Source organism: Melanotaenia boesemani, chromosome 24 (assembly GCF_017639745.1).
Source record: "Melanotaenia boesemani isolate fMelBoe1 chromosome 24, fMelBoe1.pri, whole genome shotgun sequence".
NCBI classification, from domain to species: domain Eukaryota; kingdom Metazoa; phylum Chordata; class Actinopteri; order Atheriniformes; family Melanotaeniidae; genus Melanotaenia; species Melanotaenia boesemani.
The window spans coordinates 13,519,971-13,547,868 of NC_055705.1; the positions used below are offsets into that span (position 1 = coordinate 13,519,971).

The window sequence follows — 27,898 nt, forward strand, 5'->3', positions numbered from 1 at the left end:
AGGGACAGTACCTTGAGGTTACAATTTGGCCTTGAAATTAAACATCAGTTGCTGAAGTGTTAGCTTGGCCAGGCTGTCGGCTTCCAGAGCTTTCTGACACACATCATGGTATCTATAAGGATGCTGTTTGCTCAGCCGTCATTTCTTCATTTGAAGGAGAGCTGCTGGTACATTAAAGATGCCTCAAGTAACATACAAATCTCTTCTAGTTGTTTTCAATCTCTGTTATGTGGTCTGATTTAAAATTGGATTACCATAAACATGGGATAAAAACTTCTCCAATCAACCAAAATACACAAATACCATATCCTCCTGGGCTTAAATCTTATTTATAACCAGCATTAATCCTCTAAAACAACAATACTAAAATAAACTATGCCTTCATAAATAAGGGTCAATTGTAGGTTAAATGGTTTTATTAGCTCATTAACATAAACATGAATTAAAGACTGATTTATAGCTTAGCTATAAATACCACTAAAGGTTTATTATCAAATGTGAAGTAGCAGCTGTTTGTATATTATCATGTAATGACCTTGGTTTCCATATATTATTCTGGATTGTTAATAAAAAATAAACCTATGCATAAATATAGGATATACTGAAGCATCTGTGAGCTTTAAATTGAGATTAAAAGATTAAGGGATGGTAATCCCAACAAAAACTGTACATTAATACAGTAGAAACATGACTGCACAACTATAAATCCCCAGATTAAAATAGTTTCTGTATGTGGGTTTGCAAGTTGTTTCTAATAGAAAAATAAAGAAAAAAAAATGAATGTGAGCTTTATAATTGATACAAAAATATCCCTAATAATTTTAACCATAATAAGAATTTATTTTCCCTCAGGTTTCCTGTAATCCATGTTACACCCTAATCTTGATCTGACTTGTCTCTGAAATGAAGACCACCTGCTTCAAAAAATCTCTCTAAGATTCCTGAAGCTTGTTAAGATACTAAATCAACCAAATGTCTGCCACGCGTATCTCTGAATCAAGCATCGTCTCCAGCTCCTCAGCTTGACGTCGTCTTGTTCGCCTGCTGCGCGCTCCCGCGTCTTCTACCAGCATGCAGGTGCACGTGATGGGCGGAGCCACCATAGGACAACTATAAGAGGCTCGTCGTATGTAACCAATAGCAGGCTTTCATGTGTATGCTGTTTACATGACGCCCCGCCTCCGTGCATGTCTAATTAGGTCTGGTGAGTTAACTGGGAGAACTGTGGTTAAACTGGCGAGGAAATACAAATGTAAAAAAAAAAAAGTAATACTTTAGCTCAACCTGCATGTTCACCTGCCTTTGCTTACTAGCAGCCATGTTTTTCGAATTATTTAATCAATATTTATGACTAAGATTCAAATTGTACCCTTACATGTGACGAGAAAACTTGCTGAGCATGCAAAGCTCAAATCATCATAAAATTAAATAAAAAATCAAAACAGTCCAGTTTTTTTATTTTTTTTTTATTTTCAGGTGCAACTGTCTAGTGCAATTGTAACGTCACATTTGTGATGGGCTTGAAGGAACATGCACAAAACATCCCACATACTTATGCTAGGCATTTTCCTTTCCTTATGCCAAGTGTCTCATTATTGTGTTGAGAGCTCCAGTCGCACTATGAGCAACTCCCACACTTGGCTGTACAAAATAGAAAAAAAAAAACAACAAAAAAAACATAAAAAAAAAAACATTGTCATTTACATAAAAAAAAAATCTACACACTTCTCAAAGTGGTGAAAGAGTCCAGATAGTTTGAGTTAGTGAGTCTGAAGAGTTCACGTACAGTACAAAGCCGTGTGTCACTGCAGGAGAGACAGCATCTTAGTGTGGAGGTAAAAGATCCTCTTCTGTTCCCACCCTGAGTTACGACATCACAGGTAGTTCAAAACCTGGCAAAACCATAGATATATATACAAACTAAACAGAACAATGTAAAAAACAAGCTCTATATATGTATCTATGGTTAGAAACCAGGCACTTGGCAGAGTTGAATTGGAAATCTTTCATCTGTACAAAGTTTATTACCTACAGTCAGTCATGTCCTATGTAATCTGATTTCTGTTATTTAACAGACCAGTTGGACATTTATAACAGGAATAAAACAGAAACAGACAAAAGCACACCTTTCCCAGCCCTCCCTAAAAAATATAAAATAAAAAAAAAGCAAAAGAAAAGGAGAACACTGATTCCTAGCATGAATGTTTAATGCTCCATCCAAGAAGGAAGGGAGGAGTGCATCAAGGGTGGGGACATGGATTTCAGAAAGAACACAGAGATCTCAAAGTGAACAAAGAGGCGCAGCTAATGCAGATATTGTCCCACACCAAGACCGTCGTAGTCTGCAGATCCTGTGAGGATCCAGAGCCACGAACCTCCCATTCCAGATGGGTCTGCCAATTCTTTTTGTTTGTCTATTAAAAGTCTGTCCACGTCATATTGGAGAAAGTGCAAAGAGGATGGGGAGGAAGAAAACGCTGTGCGGGTGGAGGAGGTGAGGTGGGAATTAGGCGAGGCAATGGCACACTTTTCCACGGGGCGTACGTCGAGGGATTTGACTGCACTGACGAGAGCTAGCTCCTCCCGGAGCGATGCAAGTGTCGACTGCCCGTTCCTGTCAGCTCTGTCCTGCCCCTCATCACCACGACGACGATTGTCTGAAGCTGGTAATAGAAGTTGCAGACAAAGCGGGGACACACACACAAACACACACACCGGTGCAACTCTAAAGTCTTTCAGTTAAATTAATGTGCAACAAAAGAAAGTTGTTTCCGGTTAAGTTGAAGTGTGCGCTCCTCCAAACGGTGGCATAGTTGGTCTTGATGATGCTGAAGTCCATTCACAGTATGGCGAAACTCCCTCCTCCTCCTCATCTTCTGTCTTCCATCCCCCCTGTCCTTCATCCTCAGGGGGCTCTCCAGTGTGTAGCTCCTGTGTTACGCCGACATGCCGGAGTTGTGTGTGGAAGAAGGGGCTTGGCCGCTTCCGGACAGGACCGGAGGCTGGGCAGTGCTGGTCGGGGATCCGCCGGTCTGGACCTGCGCCTGGAACTGAGCCATTTGCTCGGGACTGGCCAAGGTCTTGAGCAGGTTGTTCTCCTGCTCCAGCTGAGTGTTGCGCTCGATCAGCTCTTTGATCTGCTCCTTCAGCACCTCCACCTCCTCACGCACGGCGTACATCAGGTGGCTCTTCACCAAGTCCTGAAGATGGCGGGAGGAAGGAGACAGAGTTAGCTAAATAATGCAGCACTTTCCCTCCATGTTTCATCACTTCACTGAGGAGACATCTTGCTCAAACTGCACATACAGCAGACTCCCTACAGCACAACAACAGATACATGCAATTGGAAATTAATTTATTTGGTAATTGGACATTTTTAATGTTCACTATTAAACTAATTTGCTTCCAGCTTTTCTGTCCTTTCTTTTTAGGAAAATTAAAGATTTTTAAAGGTTTCTGACTGTTTGATAATGTGTGAGATTTCAGATTTCTTGATTAGACATGTGCACTTCAAATTTATCAAGAAAATTATCCCCAGCTTAATCAATGAAATGTTTAAAAATTAAAAAGGTAATGAAAACATCCTTATAAATTATCATTTTTCAATTTTCAAATATTGACTCTTGCATCTAAATTGAGGATGTGCCAGTTTTCTTTGTTTCATGCAAATTCGAAATGAATATTTAAAGTTTCAGCTCACTTTTGTCTTTTTTTCCACCACTATTTTACCACTTAACATAAAACTCTTACTCATTGTATAATTTGCCAACAATAGGTGATTTCTGACTGGAATCACTAACGGTGACAGAAAAAAAAACCTTAAAGAAAAACGTATCACATTGTATCACAACATCACTTTAACAGATGACTGAGTTTATAAACCAGAACAACAAAAACAGCTTTATAGTCAAGATTATTCTCATGATGATGCCCCAGTAGAGCCAGCCTGCTGTAGGGGGATTTGCTTAATAATCTGAGCATCCCTCTTCAGTGAAACCGCCCCTCCATCAACCTCCTCCTCCTCCTCCTGCCCCAGCTAGGGAACAAAATGTTCCTGCACCGGAGTGGGAGGAGCCAATCACTGGTCGAGTTATTTATACTGCGTGAAGGGGAGGCTGCTGCTTGCCTAGCAACACAGCATGGAGAGGCTGAGAGAGGGAGAGAGAGAGAGAGCTGTGCACGAGAAAGGGAGGGAGGAGGTTAGCGTGTGAACCTCAGCTTGGTCCACATAAAGTTGCTAACAAGCTGGAGGGTCATCGGTCAAAATCGTGATAGAGCTGGAAGCTCCTGTTGCCTCCACAGAAGCAGGTGCAGACATGCTGGACTTGTTTTTAACGCAGCTGCAGCTTCATTTCCAGCTTTTCATTCATTCATTCATTCACACAATCACGGCTCAGAAACACTCGTTTATTAACTCCCTTCTTTCTGAGATTCCCTCTAAATAATGGCCTCAAAACATAACTCAAAAGGCTATCAAAAAGGAAATAACAGAAGCGGGACCAGCCGCTATAGCAGTACAAGTCCACCCAATGTTTGGGTTACATAACACCGGAGGGAGCACATATATGTGCAGCCTATTTACAAACACGCTCGGTGTGTAAAGGTGTAGGAAAACAGTCTCTTACCATTGCTTGTTCAATCTTGTTATCAATGGCCACCACACTTGCACCCGAAGAGCTGGAAGACAGAAAGAAAATGTGCTGTTAGTCCGGCTGGATGATGTAATATTGGCTGAACACTGCGGCTGATTTGGAGGCATTTGATGGAAATGTGTCTTCCGTTCACGTTATTTAATCTGACGTTGTACCAAAAGACACAAAAAGCTGAGGTATTTCGTATTTGCGAGACTGTCATAAGCAGAAAAAAATGACTAAGCCGTTTGAGATATCACGATTAGTGCGTGCAACAAAGCAAACCAAATGGAGGTCAACACATCGAGCTTTTTTAGCACTGATGCGGTTGAATTAATGAGCTACACAACCAGTAGAAACATTACCTATTGTCAACCCTGACTGATGCACTCTCCTTCCCAAGCACAGAGGACAGAAATGATATCGAGAAATTCCTCAGTTGACAAACGCCAAGGTCCATCGCCACTGTGTAACACTGGGAATTCATGCTATCTCGCCCATTAAAACCCCTGAAGGCGATTCATTGGCTGTAAAAACTGGAAATCCAGCGGTATAAAAGTAGAAAAAATCGCGCATTATTGGTGCTTCCCGCGGTGAGTCTGCTCGCGGGCCGACCGAGCTGCTCCCAGCCCGGACAGAGCACACAATAGACTGAAGCGGCGGGCAGCTACTCCGCGCTCTTCGGCTCCGTCTCTGGATAATTAATGCAGGAAAACAGCTCCTGCTGCCTCGCGATTGGTAGAGAAGTGAGCTTATTAGCATAATGGCCGCGTCTGATTGGAGGAGCGCTTGCTCATTATAATAATTCCTCCAGCATCTCTCTACCTGCTGCACTGTCCTATATAACGCCCACACCCAGTTTTCAGGCAGAACGACAAACTCCCTCGACTAAAAAAAAGGGGCAATCCTTGAGGTTAAGAGCGTAAATTTAGCATTTAACTGTCTATTTTTATTATCTAGAATTAAAATGGAAATATAGACATTTATTGAGCGGATTAATCCTCATATGAGTCTGGCAGGTGATAGTAAAACTTTGGCCACAAATCGTTAAATGAAGAAATGTCTCCCCCTGCTGGTCAGAAGATGTAACACTCTCACAGCAGGACACAGACGTAATGTAATTTAAGAAAGCTTTCCCAGTCGCCCATGGATTGACCCTGCAGTAAAAACCGCCCTTAAAGCTGCCAAGACGTCAAAGATGAACTAACAAAAACACAAAGTCTGAGGAGTCATGGCAGAAGATGAAGAGTCAGATTGTAGAAACAGTAGATGCTCAACTTTATCTGATTTAGGGGCTGCTCAACAGACGAATATAAGAACAGTAGGTTCTGTACAATAAAACAAGACCACCCTCTTGCCTTATTACTGAACAGAAAATTAATAGAAACTTATAGTTACCCTCCTTCTCAACATATTCTTGTAACTGAGCATTTTAGTCTTTGCAGGAATGAAAGATAAGTAGAAAAAACAAAGCTAAAAAGGAAATACCTATTATTTAATAGTAAATGAATGAAACAAACTTTTGTGCATGAAGTTGTGGACTATTGTAACTATGGAAACAAAAAAAAGGAAGCACATTGTGTATACACAGCTAAGGTCAAGATAAAACAGTTCCCTCTTCGAGCATCCATAATTTATTAAAATGAACCTCTAACTGCTGTTCACTCCCAACTTATATAGACTTTCATTGAGGAAGCTCCTCTCAGACACCTGCTCTTGCTGTAAGCACCTTAGCTGCATTATATCCCTCCCTTTCTTGGATGTGTAGTGTTGCAGAGTTCAGTCAGAGGCTTGTGTATCGCCATGTGGGAACATGATCCCTTTGAGGAAGATCTCACCCTAACACCAGTAACCTGCCAGTATATTGTTGTGTTTTAATCCTGCAGGTCAGTCACTGACTCATTTAAAAGGTAACTTCTGTTTTTGTTGTCTTCCTAAGGTGCAGCCACATGTTGTTGAGATGCATGTTTCATGAAGAAACAGTTGAAAAGAAATATTACAAACCATAGAGTAAGACAAAAATTAAGGGTTTGGTGCAGGAAAAATGGGTTTCATGTTGGAGATACTAAACATATTTTTGATTCTTTGTGTTTGGGACACTGAAGTTTCTTTTAATCATAAGTGGATATTTTCTGGAACTTCACAATTATTTTTGTCAGTTGAGATTTGGAGGGAAAAATTCAATTAAAAGTTAACAGTGTCAACGAATCTCTCGTACAGACAAGCAAAATGTGCATAGATGTGTAAAAGCAGGAACATGGTGTCCTCGAACGCAGCCCTTTTAGGGTAGCTGAGCAGGAGTTGGAACATGCTGATGTGCCTTAATGCCCTGTTGCACACAGGAGGCGGGCGCTAACTGAAACCGCAGGTGTCAAGTCTAATAAAAATGTTTGATCTGAAATTAAAAAACTGACACCTGAACGCCATCAAAACATCAACAACTGCCAGACATGTCACAACAAAGCCCTCTGACGTCTCTGTTTACCCCCATCCCGACGTGACAACACCACAGCCATTGTTACCTCTTCAGATGCTTCTCCAGCTCCCAGAAGAGCAGCTTTAGGGCCATGGCGTCCGGGCCCCGTGCTGCTCCGGCCAGCCCTTTCTCTCTCATTGAGGCTAAGAACACACACTCCGACTGAGCAGAGGCCCACCACCCCCGACCCAAAACAAACGCCACTACCACCAGTGCGCCCTCTGGCCTGGATCCCCTGCTCCCCCTAAAGTGAGGGGGCTTCACATAGGGGAGCCTGAGCAACAATGGAGCCCAGGATGGAGCTATGTAGGACGGGGATGGGAGAGGGAATGTGTGTGTGTGTACAGCGGGAGCGCGCGTTTGTGTGTTAAGTCCTCGTGATTGCCTCCTTACTAAGCCTGGATCACATATAGACTGTGTGATGATTGGATGCATGAGAGCAGACATAGGAGGGCGGGTGGTGATGTCACTGCATAAGGAGTCACATCACCATCCATTCTGTGATTATGTAAACTGTCAGGAGATATCAAGGGTGATTCATCCAATCGGATGAGCTACTTTTGACCACACACCCTGCAAGCTCGCTCCTGGTCGACGACAAGCCACTCCCTTCGATCTCCAGCCTCTTCCTCCTTCAGATTATTAAAGTGATTGTGATGAAAGGTGGATGCATCTGCCTTGAACACTCCCAAACATCCACCTTCTGCAGCTCTCACTCCACCAGGACTGTGGCTCTCCTCAGGTTATTGAGGAAAATGCTGCACCGAACACGCCTGCAGCCATCCCGTCACTCCTCATTAGTAGATGCACACTGGACACACAGTGTGGGCTTCCAACAAGAACACACCTAACATCTACCTTCATGCTGGTTACCAAACAGGCGCATGCACAGTCTGCAAAACAGTCTGAACAAAGAGGATCAAAAAAAGATGGTAAGCTAGATAGCAGATCAGACAAAGACCTCATGCAGAGCCTAGAAATGCTGAGCAGCCACACTGGAAGTCAGCAGGAAAAAGAGCAGCATCAGTTGAGTTGAGGGGGAAAAAAGAAGAAGAGAAGAACAAAGAAGAGGCAACCCTGCTCCAAGATGGCAAGGACATGACGGGGCAACAAAATGGCGGCGAGGAGTGCCCTCAAGCAAACTCGCCTGCGGTGAAATTAACCTCATTAGGTGTAGGTCACATATTCTTTTCTTCACTGGAAATTTTACTAACACATATAACAGCAAGAGACCCCAAAACAAGAGCGGGGGAGCGCTGGGAATGGACAGTACTGGAAATTCATAATGATCAAGTTGAACTTTCCAACTAAAACATACAAGCACTTCATACATGTCTGTACACCGTGTACCGACTGGTCTGGGGTCAGGGTGCGCATGCTCGCTTAAAACAAAAGGCTTGAAAACACTGAAAACAGTCTGAGAGGAAGCCTTTGCTGATGTGGAGACGCTTTACTTTTAGCCAATGGCTGAAGAGACCTGACCTGGCCAATGATGGCAGTCCTTCACGTCATGACATCACAGATGGGATGTTTTCCTTTATCCACATACATCCCAAGCTCATGTGTACAGCCTGTACAAAAGGCTGACCCATAAATCAGCTAAACTAAATGTTAAAGGTCAATGTATGGTTAGCCTGGGAGCAAAATAATGTAAATTTAATGACAAACTTTGGTCTCCTTTATAGATTGTTGTTTTTCCAACAAGCTTTAATCTGATGGGGTTCATTTTAACCCCATTTAGAGCCCCAAAAGCTCCCAGCCAACATGGCTAACAACCTCTCCATCAATCTTGGGAAGTTCTCAAATTTAAAACAAATAATGGCGACTTACTTCAAATTCACCTCCACTAAAATAGTTTTTGTAGCAAAAATGGTGGCGGGGTGCATCTCCACCACACCCAGCAGAGCTTACATAAGGGTGGAAGTGCAGCCACAGTGACACAGAAAGAAAAGAACAGATGGTGTTTACGTTGTGGTTAAAAATATAAACTTGAACTATGTTTGAAAAATGTGACGCCTATATTTAAAGCTAAAATTTGTATTTTGAGACTCAGAGTTTCAATATATCCATAGAAACCATTGCAGGAGCTGAAGGCTTAAAACTTTAAATCTTTAAGTCAGGGGATCATGACAGGGATGGTTAAAGCAGCGGGGCTTACATGTACTGTAAAGTTGGACAATTAAAGGACACACATAAATATTATAACAAGCGGAGAAAATATCTTCAAGCTTGTTATGTTCTGCACGCATCGACATAAAAGACTCTCTTGTGTATTTGCTGCACATTTATGGTCTCCCTCCTTTTATCTGGGCTCACTCACACAAAAGCATCCAGCTGAGTGTAAGTAATGCTTGTGTTAGTAAGAAAGGCTGCAGTGCAGTACAGAAAAAGAGCCAACCAGGAACACATTTAAGGGTTTGATAACATCTTACAGTAATTAAAAATGTGATTGGGGACTCTCTGGTATCATACAACACAATGTGAACCAAGAAACTATTTCAAGACACACTTACAGGACCAAAAGTGTTCCTTTCCTTGCATCCTTTATTTACCCCGTCAGTCTGTATGTTGCACTGTGATTTGCTTGTCTCCTTATGCATCACATCTCTCTTAGCAGTTGGGAGGCATTCGTGCCCATGTGTGTGCATGTGTGTCTGAGGCTACGTTAGACTGGCGAAATCCGGTTTGAGAGGCTTTTAACACTGGCCTCTACAAAGCAGAGAACCAAGGCAGATTACGCACCCACACTCAAAGAAAGAAAGTGTGTTTTTACCAGTTTAGAGAACGACTGGCTAGTATCTACAAACAACATTTTCATAATTACATAATAGAATATTGAAATGCAGGTATTTTAGAGTTGAAGGGGTATTCTAAGAAAGCATAAAAAAAAACTCTTCCCAGCTGTGTATAATTGCCACTGATTTGTGCCCAAACAGACAAAACAAAGAGGAAAAATCTGCCTTAAACTGAAACAGGTCTCATATCACAGACTTCCGAGCTGAAGGCTCCGTGGAACGTAAGTGAATCCGTCTGCTATGCACGCAACTACTTACATAACCTCTCTGTGCCATATGAGCCATGAAATAGAGAGAAGGCAGGGCGAAGGAACCAAACACCCTCTGAGAGCCTACATCACCACAGCTTTACTCACAGTGGAGACATGCTTTGTCATCCTGATGGATGAGGTATTAACCTTCAGCAGTCTCACACATTCTCCATCATCTAGGAAGTTATGACATTTATATCATGGACAAAAATAACAAAGTTTTCAGCCTCTTCATTTAGCAAGGGATGCATGCTACATTAAAAACACTAAATAAATCATGATAACTAAATTCTATTTAACGCAAGCACACAAAAATCCATTTTCAGCCCGTATACTCACTGCAATCCAAGCTTAGAAATAAATACAAACATTACACAACCGACTGACAGCATGAAGCGTCACTCGCAGTCACATGGACCTGCAGTGTTTTGTTTTAAGCTCTGAAGGCTCTCTGTCAGTGTAAACACAGCCAGAAAGCAGACTATTTAAATAGTGAGAACCTGCACAGCAGAGGTCCTGAACCTTTGCTTGAGGCTCTCAGCAGTGTGCGGCTTCATGTGGGCATCTGATTGTGTTTCAACAATGAGAAAGGTCGAGGCTCTGACACCACACAATCACAAGTGGCTTAAAACTAATACATTACTTTTATTTTACTGTTACCAAGAAAAAAAAGGTCTATTTCAGAGGTAGGGGAGATAAATGTTCTTCTTCAGCAAGTACAGCAGCAGTTATGTTAATGTATACGTTGGAAATTCTACTTCAAAGGACGTCAAAGAACAAATTGAAGAAAGTGACAAGACTAACACCCGCGTGATGTCCTGGGGCTGAGCGTGACAAGCCCCAGACCAATGCTGCTTCGATTTCTCTACTGGTAACTGACAAAATAAGCAGCTGCAGCGCCCTGCAGAAAAATTCATGGTTGACTCAAACTACAGCATCAGAGTCAGGGAAAATAGCAAAAAAGATACTTGAACTCTTCCACTCAGGCTGGCTGTGCATGCCACTGCACATGTATGCAATTTAATATTTATTTTTTGGTCGTACTGGACACCATAGACCATTTATAATTGCATCATTTCTTTCTTTTCGATTCAACAGGAACTCACAGAAAATATAAAAAATTGGGAATTAACACGTCTTTTGAAGCAATCTTTTAAGAAATAAAATCCTTTCTATAAAACCTTCTGACATTTATAATAAACTATTTAAGAAATAACAGATTTACAATGTTTGACATGTAACTAAAGATGTCACAATAATTCAGTTAATTGTGGTGCTTAACGTCATGGTTAATTAATCGTAAAGATTCCTCAATATCGTCTCTTTCCGTAAAAGATCATGTTTGAGCCATCATGACGGGTCAGCGCAGCTTGTGCACTGAACAAAATCAAAATTATTTATATATGAAAGGGGTCATAAATGAGGATAAAGTGGTTTTTGGGGGATTTGGTTCGCTGCTGTGACACCTTCATGCCAAAGCTGGATTTTTAACAGAGCATGAGTAATAACTTTGTGTTTTTTTTTTAATGCATTAATATGTAACTTTGCCAACGCCTGCTGTCTCAGCTATGTTAAAGAACATGGAGACCAAACACGTGTTGACATAACTTCATGTGCTTACACACTATGGCAAGTCATTCTGACATTTATTCCTCTCTGTTGTTCTATTGGTAAATCACCACAATATGATTCTTCCTGGTCAAAATTATATTCCTATTATAGATATCCGCAATCACATTTTTGCTTGGAAAAGCTGAATTTTGAGATATTTAAAATTAAAAATGTACTAGTAAGAACCAGGATTCAGATATCTGCTAATGTTTACAATGTTTAAGTGTTTTAACAAATATCAGCTTGACCAGATATGTATTTCAGATATCTAAAAAAGCATTCTTACAAGGATAAACTCTAATTTCATATCTCCATAAGCCAGTTGTTACTACTCATAATTTTCCTTTTTGATATCAAAAATGAAAACAGTTTAACTATCTACAAGATAATTTTGACATCAAAAATATATCTTTACTGGTAAAAATGTCATTACAGATATAAACTACTGATTATATAACTAATTCAAATTAAATTTCAGAAATGTGAAGTTGTAATAATTACAATTATAGATCCTATAAACTTATTATTGTTATTGACAGAATGATGGGACGCCATTTTAACAAACTGGCTTCACATTTCTATTATAGAAAACATTAAAGTATTCTTCCCAGTCACAATCACAATATTGCCAGTAGGAATAAAATTTTAAGTGATCTAAAATTAAAATTGTACTAGTAGGAACTAAGATTTAAATCTACAAGTCTTTACAAATTTAAAGTGGTTGTTTTAATATAACTTGTATTTCAGATATCTTTAATAAAATTCGTTCCTAGTGAAAATGAACATTCCAGATATCTAAAATAACATTCTTCCTGTTTTAAATTAATATTTCAGATATTCAGAATATCATTCTTACAAGGACAAATGACGTCACTTTCCCATTCATGTGTATTGGTTTACTTCTGGATATCCAAAATGACATTCCTCCTATCTAAAATAAACATTCTGGATGTCTAAAGAATCATTTTAGATCTCCATAATCTAATTGTTACTAGTAATAATTTCTATTTCAGATATAAAAGAAAATAAAAAAACAGTGACATAACTTTTAGTTGTAGGAAGTCATATTTAAGGCTTTTGTAAATTCCATTCCGGCTCTCCGTGCTTGCTGCAAGCAGTAAATGTGTTGCCGGTAACCATCACAAACTGAATGAGCCCTCAGTCTGGGAATCTGTGGCGACAGAGACTCTTCAGAGAATCTAACATTTGCTATCTACAGACACAATGAACTGAAAAGCGGTTTGGCTGAACTTGGAGCGCTAACAACAGATCATTTTCAGCGAGAGGAAGATTGTCATTTCTTCGTAAGATGAGTTAGTTCGGGTAAATCCTCACAAAGGTTTTGGTCTCTTATAAAGTTTATCCGCTTACATTTCTGGACTAAATTTCTGTTGGGGATTTTTTTTTAAGTTTTATTTGTCTATTGCTGTTACACGTTGGCTTGTCTTAAGTATGAAATGTTGCACTCATCGTTATATTCCTTGTGCTTGTTAGGGTGAAGAGGCAGACTGGATATTGATGTTACCAGACAGCACATAAGACTTTCTTGTGAAGCAAAAAATGGCAAAATACTGGGATGTATCTTGTCATTTTTGTATAAGAAGTCAAAGATGATGGGCATACCCATAAGTAGACTGTCTGGCTACATGACGATCAGCTGCAAGAGCACATGAGGTGGCCAATACCTCACGTTCTGGGAATGAGGCTGGTCTTTAAATGCATATTTGTGTATGCCCATCTCTGTCTTGTGAGAGTAATTGTATTTTTTTTCTTTTCGTTTATTCTTTCGTTTTTGTATATTTCAGATGATGAGGGTGCTGCTGTGAGCACAGGGTGTGATTGTCACACACGGTGCACAAGGTTTTGTCAAGGACAAACGCCATTGCTGCTGCAAGAAGGTGGAGCCGGACTGTAGCAAGGCGGGTTTACCATGCACCTTACCCCAACAGTTTGTGGCATATTGATGGAAACAAGCAATTATCAGGTTAAGTATTTAACATCACACTTTTTAAAATAAGTCAGTTTTACATTTTCAGGTTAAATAATACTTAATAATAATAATAATTTGTGTTGATTTAAAACAATCCACATAATTGGAACCACTTGTATAAAAACAAACAAAAACATAAAGAGAATTTGTACAAATTAAACATAAATAAATCTTATTGTCCTCCAATAAGATTTTTAAGAGTTTTTTTAAACTCAAACCTGTCCACAAAGCCTTTTTCATTACAAGAAACTGTCTTCAAGTACGTGGAAAGAAGTTCACTTTTATTTAAGTATTTATAAACACAACTTGGATGACTAAGAGTCTAAGAGCAGGTTGACATCAGGATCAGCTCTTATTTCAAGCGGGATCACACCTGTAATGCTTTTAAATTTTTGTTTTCTAATAAACTAAATCAACACAGTGGCTTTTAGTATCATTTCTAGCAATAAATATGTTTATTATTTTGTCTTTATCAAGGTGGTTAATGTTCATTTTTAGCAAAAATTTATCAAATCTTTCAAATATTTGCTTTGCCTGCAATGCTAATTACTTTATTTATATTTTTACTTATGATAATCATATTAGAAATATAAAAGTAACATATTTCAGTAAAAATGTTACAAACATTGATTTCCTTTGTAACTCACTATTTCTGAGCATCACTGTATTTGTCTCTATGTAATTGGCTCTATTATTATATCAAGTTCTAATTTTATTTTGTGCTCCTGGTGCCATCACTGGACACTGATTACCCACCTCAGCTGCAGCGCAGACAATCAAGCAACATCTGTACTTTCTCAGTTTTTAAAAGCAACATCTTTCTATGGACTACCATCAAGAATCAGATCAGACTATGATGATGAAAACCTGTTTGTTCTCTTATTTATGCGTCTTGTTCAAGGACTTGAACACAGAGGTTCCCAATCCTCGAACTGAACGCCTTTGGCGTGATGTTTGTTTGCATGTGCTGCAGCATTTTACATTTTACTGTTTGGAGGACTAAGAGAATCTTAACCCAGGTAACGATATCCACAGACTCTCTTTACATACTGTTATCTGTCTGAGATTCAAGAGGCTGGAACATTTCAGACCGGCTTGGAACCACCATGGATTGCAAACAGAAAATAATCGCACACCAACTCAACTTTGCAGAGGGAATGCTCACAAACACTGAAACACAGCTGTCAACTATGTGTTTTGGGAATATCCCTACAGCAGCCAAAACATTGAGGCTGTCCTAGCTCAGCATGGCATGCAGACGAAGCCAATACTTGACGATGACGACTTCCCAGCTGTGTCTGTAGAGCCACCTCAACTCGGGAACAGCAAGCATCAGTGCTCAATGCAATCCATCACATTTCTGATCCTAATATAAAATATCAGGCCTGCTGAACTGCAGTTATCAGTATTTTACAAACTCTAGCATGAAACACAAAAAGTCTTGTAACAAAGTAATTTCCACTTTCTGTTGGTATAGCTGGACAAGGTCATCGCATACATGTTAGGCTTTCTTGCCAGCTGCAATCATCTGTTTCCTAAAGTCTCCACCATGATCTCCAGAGATAGGATCAAGTTTACTGTAAATGTGCTGAAGTAGGTCAACAGATAAACTGCAAATTATACAAATTGGCCCAACTTGTACCTAAAACTTAATGCAAATCAAATGTATAGCTCTTAACTTTAGCAGCAAGGACACACAAGGGTAAGAAAGTTTTCCAGGTAATGGATTAAGGCACCCAGAAACAAACTTGGATCAAACAGGATAATTTTATTGTCTATGTGGCAACAACAGGTAATCCCTTTCAAAAAATTTAAGGGCTACAACACTTAGTATAGGTAAAAAATAACTGATGCACATGTATACAAAAGAACCTATTATTTGACTGGGGTGAAGAGTGTATGTGAAGAGTATGGTGTGAACAGATGAGAGGTCAGGAATTATCAGGAGAGGATAGGCTGGGTCTTAAACAATGGTACACATAAATGGAAAGATATATCAGTTGTAATAAACTTTCAAATACGCAAGTGAGGATGCAGTACTGACGAAAAAATCTCCATGTGATAAAACTTTATCCAGTGTAGAATAAGGGATCTAAATTGAAATATGTCTGGTCTAATAAAGGCAACACTACAGGCTGACCAGGGACAGATGGAAGAAAAGTTAAAAAAAAAGTCACTATTTCTGGAATAAAGAGCATAGAAACAAGATTGAAAACATTTATGAGTTAATAATGCTTTGTTTTCTTAAAAACATGTTAAAGATAAATAATGAGAAGCAGATAGTAAATATAAAGCTTGAAATGGGAAAACGGGGCCTTCTGTAAACATTAGGGGAAAAAAAAGTTAAAAGGTCTGGCTTCACAGATCACAAACTAATTTCTTTTTTTAAACATCCAGAATATTTATTTTAGATATACGGAATGTCATTTTGGATATATGGAAGTATAAGCCAAATACACATGAACAGAGAAAGTGACGTCCCAGTAAGAATGATATTCAGAATATCTGAAATGTTCATTTTAATTAGGAAGAATCTCATTTTAGGTATCTGCACACCGGTGAGCCCAACATTTCACAGGTCTGTGTGAAGGCCTTTTATCACCTCTCTGCGTTTCCTGTTATCATTCCCACCATGACAAAATGCCAGGAAAAGGGATTGATCTTCCCCTCCGATTGGCTCTGATCTGCAGTTGTATACCATGTTGTGTATTTGTTTTAAATTAAGACCAGCGGACATTAGACATCCGGTAAAGTGAAGAACGACACAGGCCAGAATCGGGAAACTGGATTAAGCTGTAAAACGTGGAATATGGTGAAATTTCCTAACATGTGCTTGTTATCTTTTTCACAGATCCTGAGCTAAATTAAGCAGAAAAGCTGGATGAGAAACGCTACGCAGCTTAAGAAAATTTGGAAAAGCTAAATCTGTTTCTGGTGAAGCATTAAGAGTGTGAATATACTGGCTGATCAACATTGCCAGAAAACGAGTGTGTTTGACCTGCACCTGGATGCTGTGCTGGAGAAGATCCGTGGAAAATAATCATGCTCGACAAAACTACTAAAACCAGAGGCTGCCATGTACAGTATTTAAAAACAAAACACCAAAAACCCTGGATGCTTCTGGCTGTTTGAGCAGCCATAAACGTGACATAAAGCCAAAGAGAAGCTGCCTTTCACACATTTCAAGTCCACAAAGATAATTGTTTTGAAAAAGACAAACATAAATCCAAAGGAGGGGAATTTGCTAGATGCAGCACCTCATAAGCTATTTATATAAGTTTCAAAGATATAAGATATTAAGATATAAGTTTTAAATGTTTAGCTTTATTCAGTTCAGTAAAGCGATTACCTTAACTTTATATTTTAATTTTATTTTTTTACCATTCATGCTTCAAGTAAAGACAAACTAGGGCTGGGCGACATGAACCACATCTTATATCTCGATATTTTTTACCTGAATCACAATATACGATATATATATCTCGATATTTATTTATTTTTCTTTGGTCAAGTAACCAAAGAGGCAGCTCTAATTTACAGCCTTCAGTGCTAAATATACTTTTATTAAGGATCAGCAGCACATGTGCGTTAAAACATGTGTTTAAAGTACCTTTATATTAAATTAAATGCTCCTAAAACAAAATAAATTAAAAATACCTTTCAATTACCATAACAAAAATACTGCAAAATGCAAAAGATGCTTTTAACTCAAAACAAGCCATCTCGATATAAACGATATTCCTTCCTTCTATTTTGCGTCTGATAGTCTCGATATATTTGAAATTCTCGATATATTGCCAAGCCGAGACAACCGTATTATTGTTCACAATAACTGAAATAACCAACAATATCTATGTGTAATGATCAAAAGACAATCCCTAAAATGTATTAAAATAAGCTGCTGAGAGTGACACTGGGAAAACTGGGGTGCACCTAAATATTTTGCTGGTGAACCCAAATTAAAATTTTTTTGGTTATATCTTAATGCGAAACACTTCTTGTTCTTTCTGAAAAAAATACTATATATTAACTATATTATTTACTTATGTATGAAAAATGTGTTGTCATGTTTGAAGGAAGTCAGCGAGTTTTCTCTTTATCAAAGTGTAACTACACTAATACAGATATCAGATTTTTTCTTTACGTTTTAAATAAAAAGATAAAATCCGTTAAGAATGAATCAGGTTAGCTAATTTTTGGAGACCAAATGCATTTTAAGCAATATGGCTAAAATATTACTGCCATTATCATGTTGCTGTTAAATGATGTTAACTTATAAAAAATGCACAGTATAAACTCACTGAATCTGAACAGCTGATTTTAGGTAATCCTAAAATCCAAAAAATGAATATACACATAAAGAAATAGCAGCCACAGACATAAAATAGCAGATTTATATTAGATACTTGAGCAAAAAAACACACTACAGGCAGTAAAAGCGTGTTTACATAATGTACCAAAGAACTATGATAAAGTCAAATTGTAAATTAATCAAGTTATATTTGCTTCTATGATATAGAGAGCGATATTTTCCCAACACATTTTTGGCACAAAAGCTTCAGTGGCAGGATGACAAATATGATTTTTCTCTCTTGTTACATCAAGGCATGTGTTTTCAAAAGATATGCCTGAGGGTGAAGGTAGAAATGGAAATGACAGGGGAGAGAAACACCACCAGTTAACTTTAGAAATGCTTCTTCTTTTCCTTCTCACGTATTTCATTCACGCTTACAGGCTGAAAACAAGAAGCAGCTCAGAAAACTTTAAACGCATGCCATTTCACACACCATAAACCACCTTGACAGCTGATGCAGAAAACAGGCTCCTATTGAGGAACACAGAAAGGCATGGACACATGTTACATCTCCTCAAGCCTGTGACTCTGCAAAAACACGCAGCTCTGCACGAGAGCACAAGGCAAGCAAACGTGACACCCGGCTACTTGGCTCTGCTGCCCCCAAAACTCCTTTCTTTATCGACTAAAACTGATCCGGTCGCAGCTGGTAAATACTTTGATGTGGCTGCAAGATTTTTCTAAATGTGGGAAAGGGCTTGAAGCTTTTAATTTCACCACAAGTAGGTTTAAAAATATTTCTTTGCTTGTCTTACTTTAGGGCTGGGCGATATATATATCTTATATCTCAATATTTTTTACCTGAATCACGATATACGATATATATCTCAATATTTATTTTTTTGGTCAAGCAACCAAAGAGACAGTTCTAATTTACAGCCTTCAGTGCTAAATATACTTTTATAAAGGTTCAGCAGCACATGTGTGTTAAAACAGCTGACTGAAATTAAAGTACCTTTATATTAAATTAAATGCTCCAAAAACAAAATAAATTAAAAATACTTCAATTATAACAAAAATACTGCAAACGGCAAAAGAAAAGATGCTTTTAACTCAAAACAAGCTATCTCAATATAAACGATATTCCCTCCTTTTATATTGTGTCTGATAACGTCTCGATATATTTGAAAATCTCGATTTATTGCCCAGCCCTGTCTTACATGCATAAATAATGAGCTGCTAGAAGGCAGGACAAAGACTTAAAAAGGGCAGGAACTATTCTTTTTCTTATCCTTGAGTAATCTTTTGAAAATATCTTTATTTATAGAACGAAGGGGAAAATAAATCTGAACATTTTAATGGACACAAAATAGACAAACATTTTCCCCATGATTAATACTAATATGAATTAACATGTATTTATAACCTTTTGTGTATTATTATTTTACCTGCAAATAAGCACAATTATTGCATCTCAAACCCTGCAAGAGTCCATTTTAAATCAACCACTATCTGACTGCAGAGGTTTCCAACAGTAAGCAGAGATGCTCTGTGTTTTCATAAAAAAAAGAGGTTTCAAAACCCCTCATTAGTTCCTCCTTCATTCATCGCGTGCAAGATGGATATTTCCATTTACCCACAAGACATGCTATAGGTCAGTGACTCTCAAAGCACATTACAGTTACATAAACCCCTGTCATCTAAGCTGGAAGGATTTATGGGCCCAGGCTGCCACCTTGTGGAAAAATTGCCGGTATAACAGCATCAGAGAAGGGAATGGTATGTTAATGCCTCTGCTGGAGAATAAATACATATGAAGTCTAATTATCAGATTACATACCAACCTTCAGGCATGATTTATTGCTCTAGAACAAACAGGAGACACCGCCCAGTGGATTAAAGGCAATGCTGGTGAATGGTTTCATAAAACCTCTGTCCAACTTAAACATTGGACAGAGCAAAGAAAGGGATTAGAAGTTAAAATAGTTCATTTTCAATAAATGATTGCCTACAAAAGAGAGGTGGAAGCATTTGTCAGCTGGTGTGATGCAAACTTTTTTAAATTGAACGTAGAGAAAACAAAAGAGCTCATTATTGATTTTAGGAGGAAGAAAGAGGAGTCCTCATTAACTTTTATTAAGGGTCATGAAATAGAGGTGGTGTTGTTCTGGACGATAACTTAAATTTTAAAAAGAACACGGAGGTGGGTCTTCAAAACGGCTCAGACAAGACTCTTCTTTCTGAGAAAACTCTTGATCTTTTAATGTAAGCAGAAACCTTCTTTCTGTGTTTTATCAGGGAATTTTAGCCAGTGTTATTTTCTATGCTGTGTTGTGTTGGGGAAGCAGCATTTGTGCAGATGACAAAAACAGGATTAAGAAGTTGATTTAAAAAAGCTGGGGCTGTGATTGGCATCACCCCTGACTCTCTGGACCTCAACCCTGGCAAAAAGAACTGGGTCCAAATTGAAAACAATTTGATTCCTTGAAAACCATCCTCTACATGATGTTTTTAATCGTCTCAAAAGCTCTTTTAGTGACTGTCTTGTTATGCTTCAGTGTTCTACTGAACGCTTCAGAAGGTCTTTTGTTCCTGTAGCTGTCAGATTTTTTTAATGACCACCTGAATATATACACATATTTTTTTGTATATTTACACATTTAAAGGTCTATTTCATGTTTTTCGTCATTGTCTATGTATGAGATGTGTGGTGGCAAAGAAATTTCCCCTTTTAGTGGATGAATAAATCTAGTCTTAATTATGGTGAAAGGTGGACTCATCTGTGGAGTTTTTTCTTTTTCCAAGGAATCTACCAAAATTTAAGTTAAATTCAATATATGAAATCTCAAAACTACTCTAAATTTATCTAAAACGTGTATCAACATTCTCAGATGGGCAAAGGAAACCTCTATTTGCCAAAAGCTACACTGGAAATTAATCTTAAAACCTAAAAATTAACTTTGAATATTATAATGCACAAGTTTTAGGACAGTATGCAAACGATGAAACACTTAAAGTAAGAGCAGCACATCCACCTGCGAAACGCTCTTCCTTGATAACAAGCTCAGATGTTGCTCCAGAAACATAAAAAAATCCGTTCTAAGAAAAAGCCAACTTTATTTTACTAAAAATGACATTTAACCTAAAAGCCGGGAAATTGTTTATTATTTTTTTTATATGTGAACAGCGTTGTCATACACACAAAACTCTTATCAAGGGCTGGGTGCTCATGAGCAATGGAGCAATAATTTATATTAGGTATGTTGTGACTCAAATCTTAGTGTTCGACAGTTATACCATCACCTTAAGCAACCTGAATTGTGTACAAGGTTATGCCTCTACAGGTTTGACAGGAAGCCTTGGGGATCATCTGTACCTGGCACTCAATTAAAAGCATAGTTTATCTTTCAAAATCAAAAATTCCCTAGAGCAACTTTCCCATCAAGTGCCTCCCCTCAACCTTAAAGAAGCTCCGTTTTCTAAGGTGAGCTAATTTAAAAACAGGTGTGTCAGTTTATACTTAAATCATGAGTCACCATAACCAAATACAGCAGTACATATTAGTGTTAAAAGACAAGCCACATAAAAACAGCCACAAGCAGAACCAACCGCACAGACATGGAGAAGCTGCTTAGTTAAATGCCTAACGTCTGCAGCAACAGGCTAAACTAAAGAAGCAGCTCGGAAAAACCAAACAAGCTCTACAAAAGTGTCATTCAAACTGGATTAAAAGGACTTGAAATGTCAATCAAACTGGAAAACCAAGCCGTCATTGTTCTAGCATTTGCTGGCTCAAGTTGCAGCAAGAATCCAAAAGTTCAAATCTCTAATTTGTCTCTGATGCTGGTAAATATGAAGACTAAGTATTAGAAGCTCAAAATAATTAAAAATCCCTCAGCTTCTTCTCACTTCAGCAAAGCACAAAGCTTCTTCTGGAAGAGGACTCTTAACAGTCAAGGCATGCTTTGCTAAATACAATAGAGCACTGACTATCTTACATCTGCTTTAGGCTTGCCTGTTGACTTTTAAAAGCAGGTTTGATTGACTGACTATCCTTCTACTATGCATTCAAACTGTGAATTTATAACTCAACTCTTTCATCTGACTCATGTGCTGCCAAATATTTGGATTTCCCTTACAATGCCCATAAAATACAACGCCATCCAGATGAAATGCTGCTGAAGAGAAACACTACAAGCAGGTTTTATGAGCAAACAATCAGTAGATTACACTGCTCACCTTTACAGCTCCAAAGGATGAAGTCATACACATAAATAATCCCTATAAAATGCACTACGTGCAATAGTGAAAAGCTTATTACCTCAGCATGTTTTCCCTTCAAAAGAACACTCTTGTGCTTAAAATTAATAACAAATCTGAAAATTAAGATTCTTGAGGTATAATTAAGGTTTTAGCTCTTTAAAAGTGACTTTTTAATACAACATATGTATCCAGTGCTTTAAGAGTTCTCTGCAAACTGGATGTAAAATCACTTTTCAACAAGCCTGTTTGCATACAGGAAAAAAAAGCATCCAGATACGACACAAATGGCAGGTGCAGAATCTGCTGGAGGTGTGTGTTTATATATGTGAAGGTCAGCAGTGATCTCCCTTCCACTGTGAACCGATGCTGGCTGATATCCAAGGATTGAATGATACCAGCATTGACCTGTGGGACTGTAATTCTGCCTGAGGAGGCACCAGGTCCTGTGGAGAGCTTTGATTAATATCAACGCCCTTATTGACAGATATGAGAAGCAGCAGGAAGGTGAAGCAAAACAAGCAGATTCTTGCAAAAACCGAAACACCCTCACCTCCCTGCTTTACAGCCAAGGAGCAGTTGTGCACAAGGTCTTACTAGATCAGGTGCTTTTAAAGCCCTCACAGCTTTGGCAGAGGCTTTTAAACACATGAGCGTTCCTGCAGGAATCAGGCTGCCGACACCTTTAACCTTTTCATTGTTCACTTTATTATACAAGATTAGCTAAAAGTAAGAACTTTCACCCTACTCTTGCTTACTCCTTTAATAAGGGTGTAACCACCTCATGATTAGAGTAAACTTCCCTTTGGCATGTTCATCAACAGAAAGGAAGCACAACACAGTGTGCAAGCATAATATATTACAAGTAGAAAAAACATACTAGAAATAGTCTGGGGAGGAGAAATAATGCACTGAGGCCTACTGGAGGAAAGAAACAGAGAAAAAAAGTGACAGTAAGAGAAACCTAGAGGCTGATCACAACTTTACAATAAACAAAGAAGACACTGACAGCGCGACTGTCTGCTGAAACAGAACAGAGGCCGATTCATGTCCTGTAAGCTGGCTGACACACGGGTAGATAGATGGAAACACACTTGCAGAGGCCATTGGAAATGCATGCAGTCTTAAAGGGGTAACACCAACTGGATTACAAAAGCCTCCAAACAGACACAGTCCTGCTCTGTTTGAGTAACCGTTACGTCAATATTAAGTCTGCAGTTGTTGCATCCTCCATCTCCCCATTCCTTGAGCTCAAAGTAAGAATAAAAGACAAATACAGTAACGCTCATCAATAACCTGTAATTAAGAGAGTCGATTTCTACTCATCTGTGTGCTTATAGCTAAACTGTTAATTTAGCCATTTTACTGGCAATATTGAGTGGAAAGTTTCTGACAAAAAAAGCTCCAATTTCTAAGAAAACATTTTGTACTTCAGCTATAGGTGTTAAGATGAAGCTGAAAGTTGTGACCAGAAATTTCTCTATACCCTGCAGGCATTAATGTAGCATACACAACATGTATCTCCTGCTTCACCGGCACCAAAGGCCACACAGTGGAAACACTGGGCTGTTATCCATTTCTCTGCAGTTGGAGTTTATCAGATTTATTCAACACAACTTCTAATCCTGCTCAGACTCTGACAGACATGGAAAGTTTTTCCAGGGCATCGACCCAATTTAGACCAGCCATGCATATTTAAAGATTACCTGAAACTGGGAAAACAGCGTTGGAGCAGGAAAAATATATTCAATTTAATACTTTTAACTATAAATAAGCACAATAAAATGACTTATTAGTTAGTATTAAAAGATGAAACCCACGTAGTGGAAGGGAGAAAAGCTGAGCAACTAATGATGGACATCATGAAACAAAATTACGTAAAAAAATATGAGCACTGAAATAAAAGTGATCGTCAAGGGGGGTCAACAAGGACAGATCATCTGCTGAATCACCACGTTCCTCAGTGACTCTGCAGTACTGCTTGCTTCTAAGCCGGACACTGATGTTTTACACCAGCCATGTCCAGTGAGCTGTTTTTAACTCAATGTCTTTTGAGAGCTGTCAGGGGGACCTCAGGGGATCGAGCAAATGTGACATTGGGCTTTTAGATCAGAACTGCACAAGAAAATGAGGCCAATAGCAGCAGGCTATTGCCTGCAGAGCTGAGGTTACAGTAAACAAACTATTTACAAAGCTCCAAAATAAATTTGTTTTAATTATGTAGCACACAAGTGATCTTACTCGGCATTTTTACCATTATTATCACATGAACTTCTCTTTGATCAACAATGTAACAAGAACTTACTTTAACTTTTTGTTTCCTTAAAAAACAACAAAGTTTACATCATGATAAACAGTTGAAGTTAAACAGGACCTCAATTCTCACCTGTCCTCCTCTCCTTCAGCATGCTGACTCCTCAGGCCTGCAGCAGCAGCAGCTACCATGAAGGCACTGGCCTCAGCTGACATCCCCATGTGGGCCAGAGATCCAACAGCACTGCTGCTCTCCGAAGCCCTCTCACCACCTGCTGCTGCCCCAAGCCGGGGCAGACCCAGCAGGCCCTGGTGTTGGAACAGAAGCTTCTGGGCATCCTCCAGTTGGGTTTTTATGGAACTCCCTCCTCCAGGGACATGGGTGAGGCTGGCGCCCGAAGTAAGGAGGGGTTGAAGGTCAGCTTGCAGTGCGGTCAGAGGCATATAGGGGGTCCCATGGGTGGGCGCTGCGGGGACTGTGCCAGCAGGGGGAGGTTGGATTTGTGGCTGTGGTTGAAGTGGAACTGGAAGTGCCTGAGGCTGGGGTGTAGCATAAGCTGCAGGAGGGGCTCCTTGACCCTGAAGTGGAAGCTGTTGAGAAATGCTAATTGGTTGCCGTGCTGGGACCACCGGTACTGATGTGATGGAGACTCCTGTTGTAACATGGGGAAGCGGAGGCTGGACTTGGGTCTGGAAGGGAGCAGTGGGCTGGATAAAGTCTGGCTGTCTCACACTTTCTGGAGCTATGGCTCCCCCTGCTTGGAGCTGAGGTGTGGGGTAACCACCCTGGAGATGAGCCTTTTGGGGGTCTACAGCATAGGGAAGCTGTTGGGGTATAACTGGAAGAGGCTGACTTGCACCAGCCTGCAGGGTCACCTGTGGTGTTGGTGTAGGAATAGGAACAGGAACCACTGGTTTCTGCAAGTGAGTCACTCCAACAACCTCTTGTGGTGCAACATAGCTCAGAGGAGTAGTCTGTGTCAGGGCCTGTGGTGGGCTCTGCATGGTTTGTGGACTGGTGAAGTCCTGGCTTGGTGGCTGATAGGGCTGCAGTGTATGAGGTGGCTGTAAAGCAGGTACACCTGGACTAACCCCGGCATTACCTGCCTCAGTCTCTGCAGCCACATCTGCAGCTTTCAGTGCCTCAGGCAGAGCTGGATGAGGAACCTCCTTTTCATAATACTCTGTACATGTCCATCTTCCCTTGCGAATTGGCTCAGAGTTCGTGTCCAGCTTGACCACCCTAAAACGAGACCCAGTAGCTGTTTGAGTATGGGTGTGAGTGCTGTGAGCAGAAGCAGGAGGGCCTGTTCCTCCCCCAGCAGAAGCCACTTGCCCACTTACATTAGCGTTTTCCATAACAGAAGGCCCCAAGGGTGGGACTGCAGCGGCAGGGACAGCAGACACACTTGAAATGTTCACACTGCCTTGTACATGTGCATCACTAGCTGTCCCACCAATAACAGGAGCTACTTGTTGACCCACCACCCCTGCAGCTTTTGGATTATCCAACACAGGTGGTCTCTGGGACTGGCTGGGCACAGCTTTAGAAACCATAGTTGGGCTGGAGCTGGCTAATGGTGCAATGGGAAGAGTGGGTAAGAATGGTTCATGTCCTCCCAAACTATCAGAGTGATGATGGGGGGGCTTGCTGTGTTGCTGATGACAATATTGTTGATGCACAGTCCCATTTACCAAAGAGGAGTGCTGCTGAGCCCCCTGAGGGACAGTGTGAGGTTGAAGAGGCTCATTGGGTGACACGAGTCCAGGTGTGTCAACCCCGTGGAGACTGTTCAACGTCTCATCAGAGGAGCTTCTCTCTGGTACACCTGTGTCTGTGGCTTTAGATGCCGAGACATCCAGCATATCAGAGGAGGAGAGGTCTTCAGTGTGTGATTCATCCATATCATCATAGCTCTCAGTATCATCAGCTAAACTGTTGTTGCCGCTGACGTTGATCTGAGCAGAGGTGACACTTGTTATCTGGAAACCACTTTTCTTCTTCACCTGAGCTCCGGTCACTTGGGACTGGTGATGAAGTGCTGGAGAAGAGGATCCTGGCTGGCTTGGATTGTCCTCAACCGCACTGCCACCGGCTGCAGAGGACGAAGACGCGCCACTGCTGCCTCTCCTGTAGTGGTAGGCCGTTTTGCGACTCCCGCTCCCGGGCGGGTCTCCGGAGAAGTCCTGGTGGTGCATCTTTACCGTGAGGAAGTTTTCTCGAAACCAAGAAATGGCAGACGGTTATTGTCGCTACCTACCTACTAGCTAACACAGATGCTAGCTAGCTGGGTCAGCTGCAGTACCGCGATACTAACGAGCCATAAGTGACAAGTCATATGATTTATGTCCTTTAAAAAATTCACGCTAGACGTTCCCAGTTTGTGATGATACTGAAACGCTAGCTTATCGGTGGCTTTCCTCTTCTTAACACAATTATTAATCCAGCATCGGGACAATCTAAAACACTGTATTTAATGTAGCAAATAAAATAAACTATGACTGCGAATTTGAGCTAGCCGCAAGCTGTTGGGTCGGCAGTAGCGATTAGCTACGCTCTTTTAGAACTTTGTGTACCTTTATACTTCTAATTACAAATAACTACCGGGCAACACTGTGATAAATGACCAAATAGAAACAATTTTATCTCCGAATGCCACTTTTCAAAGTGAGCGTGGAAGCCTCTTAGCTGGCCGTGTATGTCGCAGGAAATCAGTCGGCGCATCCATTTCTCTCCCGGACGACGAGTCTTCTTTCCCCACCGAGGGAAGAAAGAAACAAAAAAAGATCCCTGCTAAAAGTACACACCGTCTACTGTCGATAGACAATGCTGTCTAAATAGTAGTCGTCTTTATAATGGCAAAAAGTGCTCGATAAGTCCATTTCGGTGTCTCACCGCGTCCGTGTTTGCTGTATCATTGCCGGTGAGAAGCAGCAGCAGTAACGGGCTGTCAGTCTCGCAGGGAGGAGGAACGCAAACATAGCCACTGCGCATGCGTAGGACTGCCCTTTTTTTTCTTCCCCTCACCGATGCAGCATTCAAGTCCTACATTTTGGTCGTATTTAACAGAATTATTAAAAGAAAAAAAAAACTTATTCAAACTTCCCCCCACATAAATAGATTATATTGTTGTACTTATTAAAAACTTTTCTGAATAAAAAAAGCAATAAAAACAAAACAAAAAAACAAACTCATGTTCAATTCAATTAAAAGAATTAACACAAAAGAGAGAAAAAATAAATGTTGTACAACATTTACTCAGCACGTAAATGCAGCATTGAAGCTGTGGGCTGTGTTTATTTTTCTTTGGTAACCCACTGTTTGGGAAGTGCTACT

At 39.9% G+C, this 27,898-nt stretch overlaps 1 protein-coding gene and 1 long non-coding RNA gene across 4 annotated transcripts in view; one reads left to right on the plus strand and one right to left on the minus strand.

Annotated features, from left to right (window-relative positions):
* LOC121635696 overlaps positions 1 to 4,989 on the plus strand; it is a 19,253-nt gene extending 14,264 nt beyond the window's left edge. Inside the window, exon 3 of the long non-coding RNA XR_006009515.1 lies at positions 4,885 to 4,989. This is a non-coding gene — a long non-coding RNA (uncharacterized LOC121635696). The remainder of the gene's footprint in view (positions 1 to 4,884) is intronic.
* Positions 1,446 to 27,521, minus strand: zgc:65895 (uncharacterized protein LOC393546 homolog). 3 transcript variants are annotated; one of them, XM_041978976.1, is made up of 3 exons: positions 24,695 to 27,521; positions 4,626 to 4,677; positions 1,446 to 3,200 (listed from the first exon to the last, which is right to left on the minus strand). In XM_041978976.1, the coding sequence occupies exons 1-3, from the start codon at positions 26,758 to 26,760 to the stop codon at positions 2,937 to 2,939; spliced, it is 2,382 nt and encodes a 793-aa protein (XP_041834910.1). In that variant the 5' UTR covers positions 26,761 to 27,521; the 3' UTR covers positions 1,446 to 2,936. The 3 variants fall into 3 exon arrangements, with proteins under 3 accessions (XP_041834910.1, XP_041834911.1, XP_041834912.1); XM_041978977.1 differs by lacking the exon at positions 24,695 to 27,521 and adding an exon at positions 7,154 to 7,499; XM_041978978.1 differs by lacking the exon at positions 24,695 to 27,521 and adding an exon at positions 4,997 to 5,439.
* Between the last annotated feature and the right edge of the window lie 377 nt (positions 27,522 to 27,898).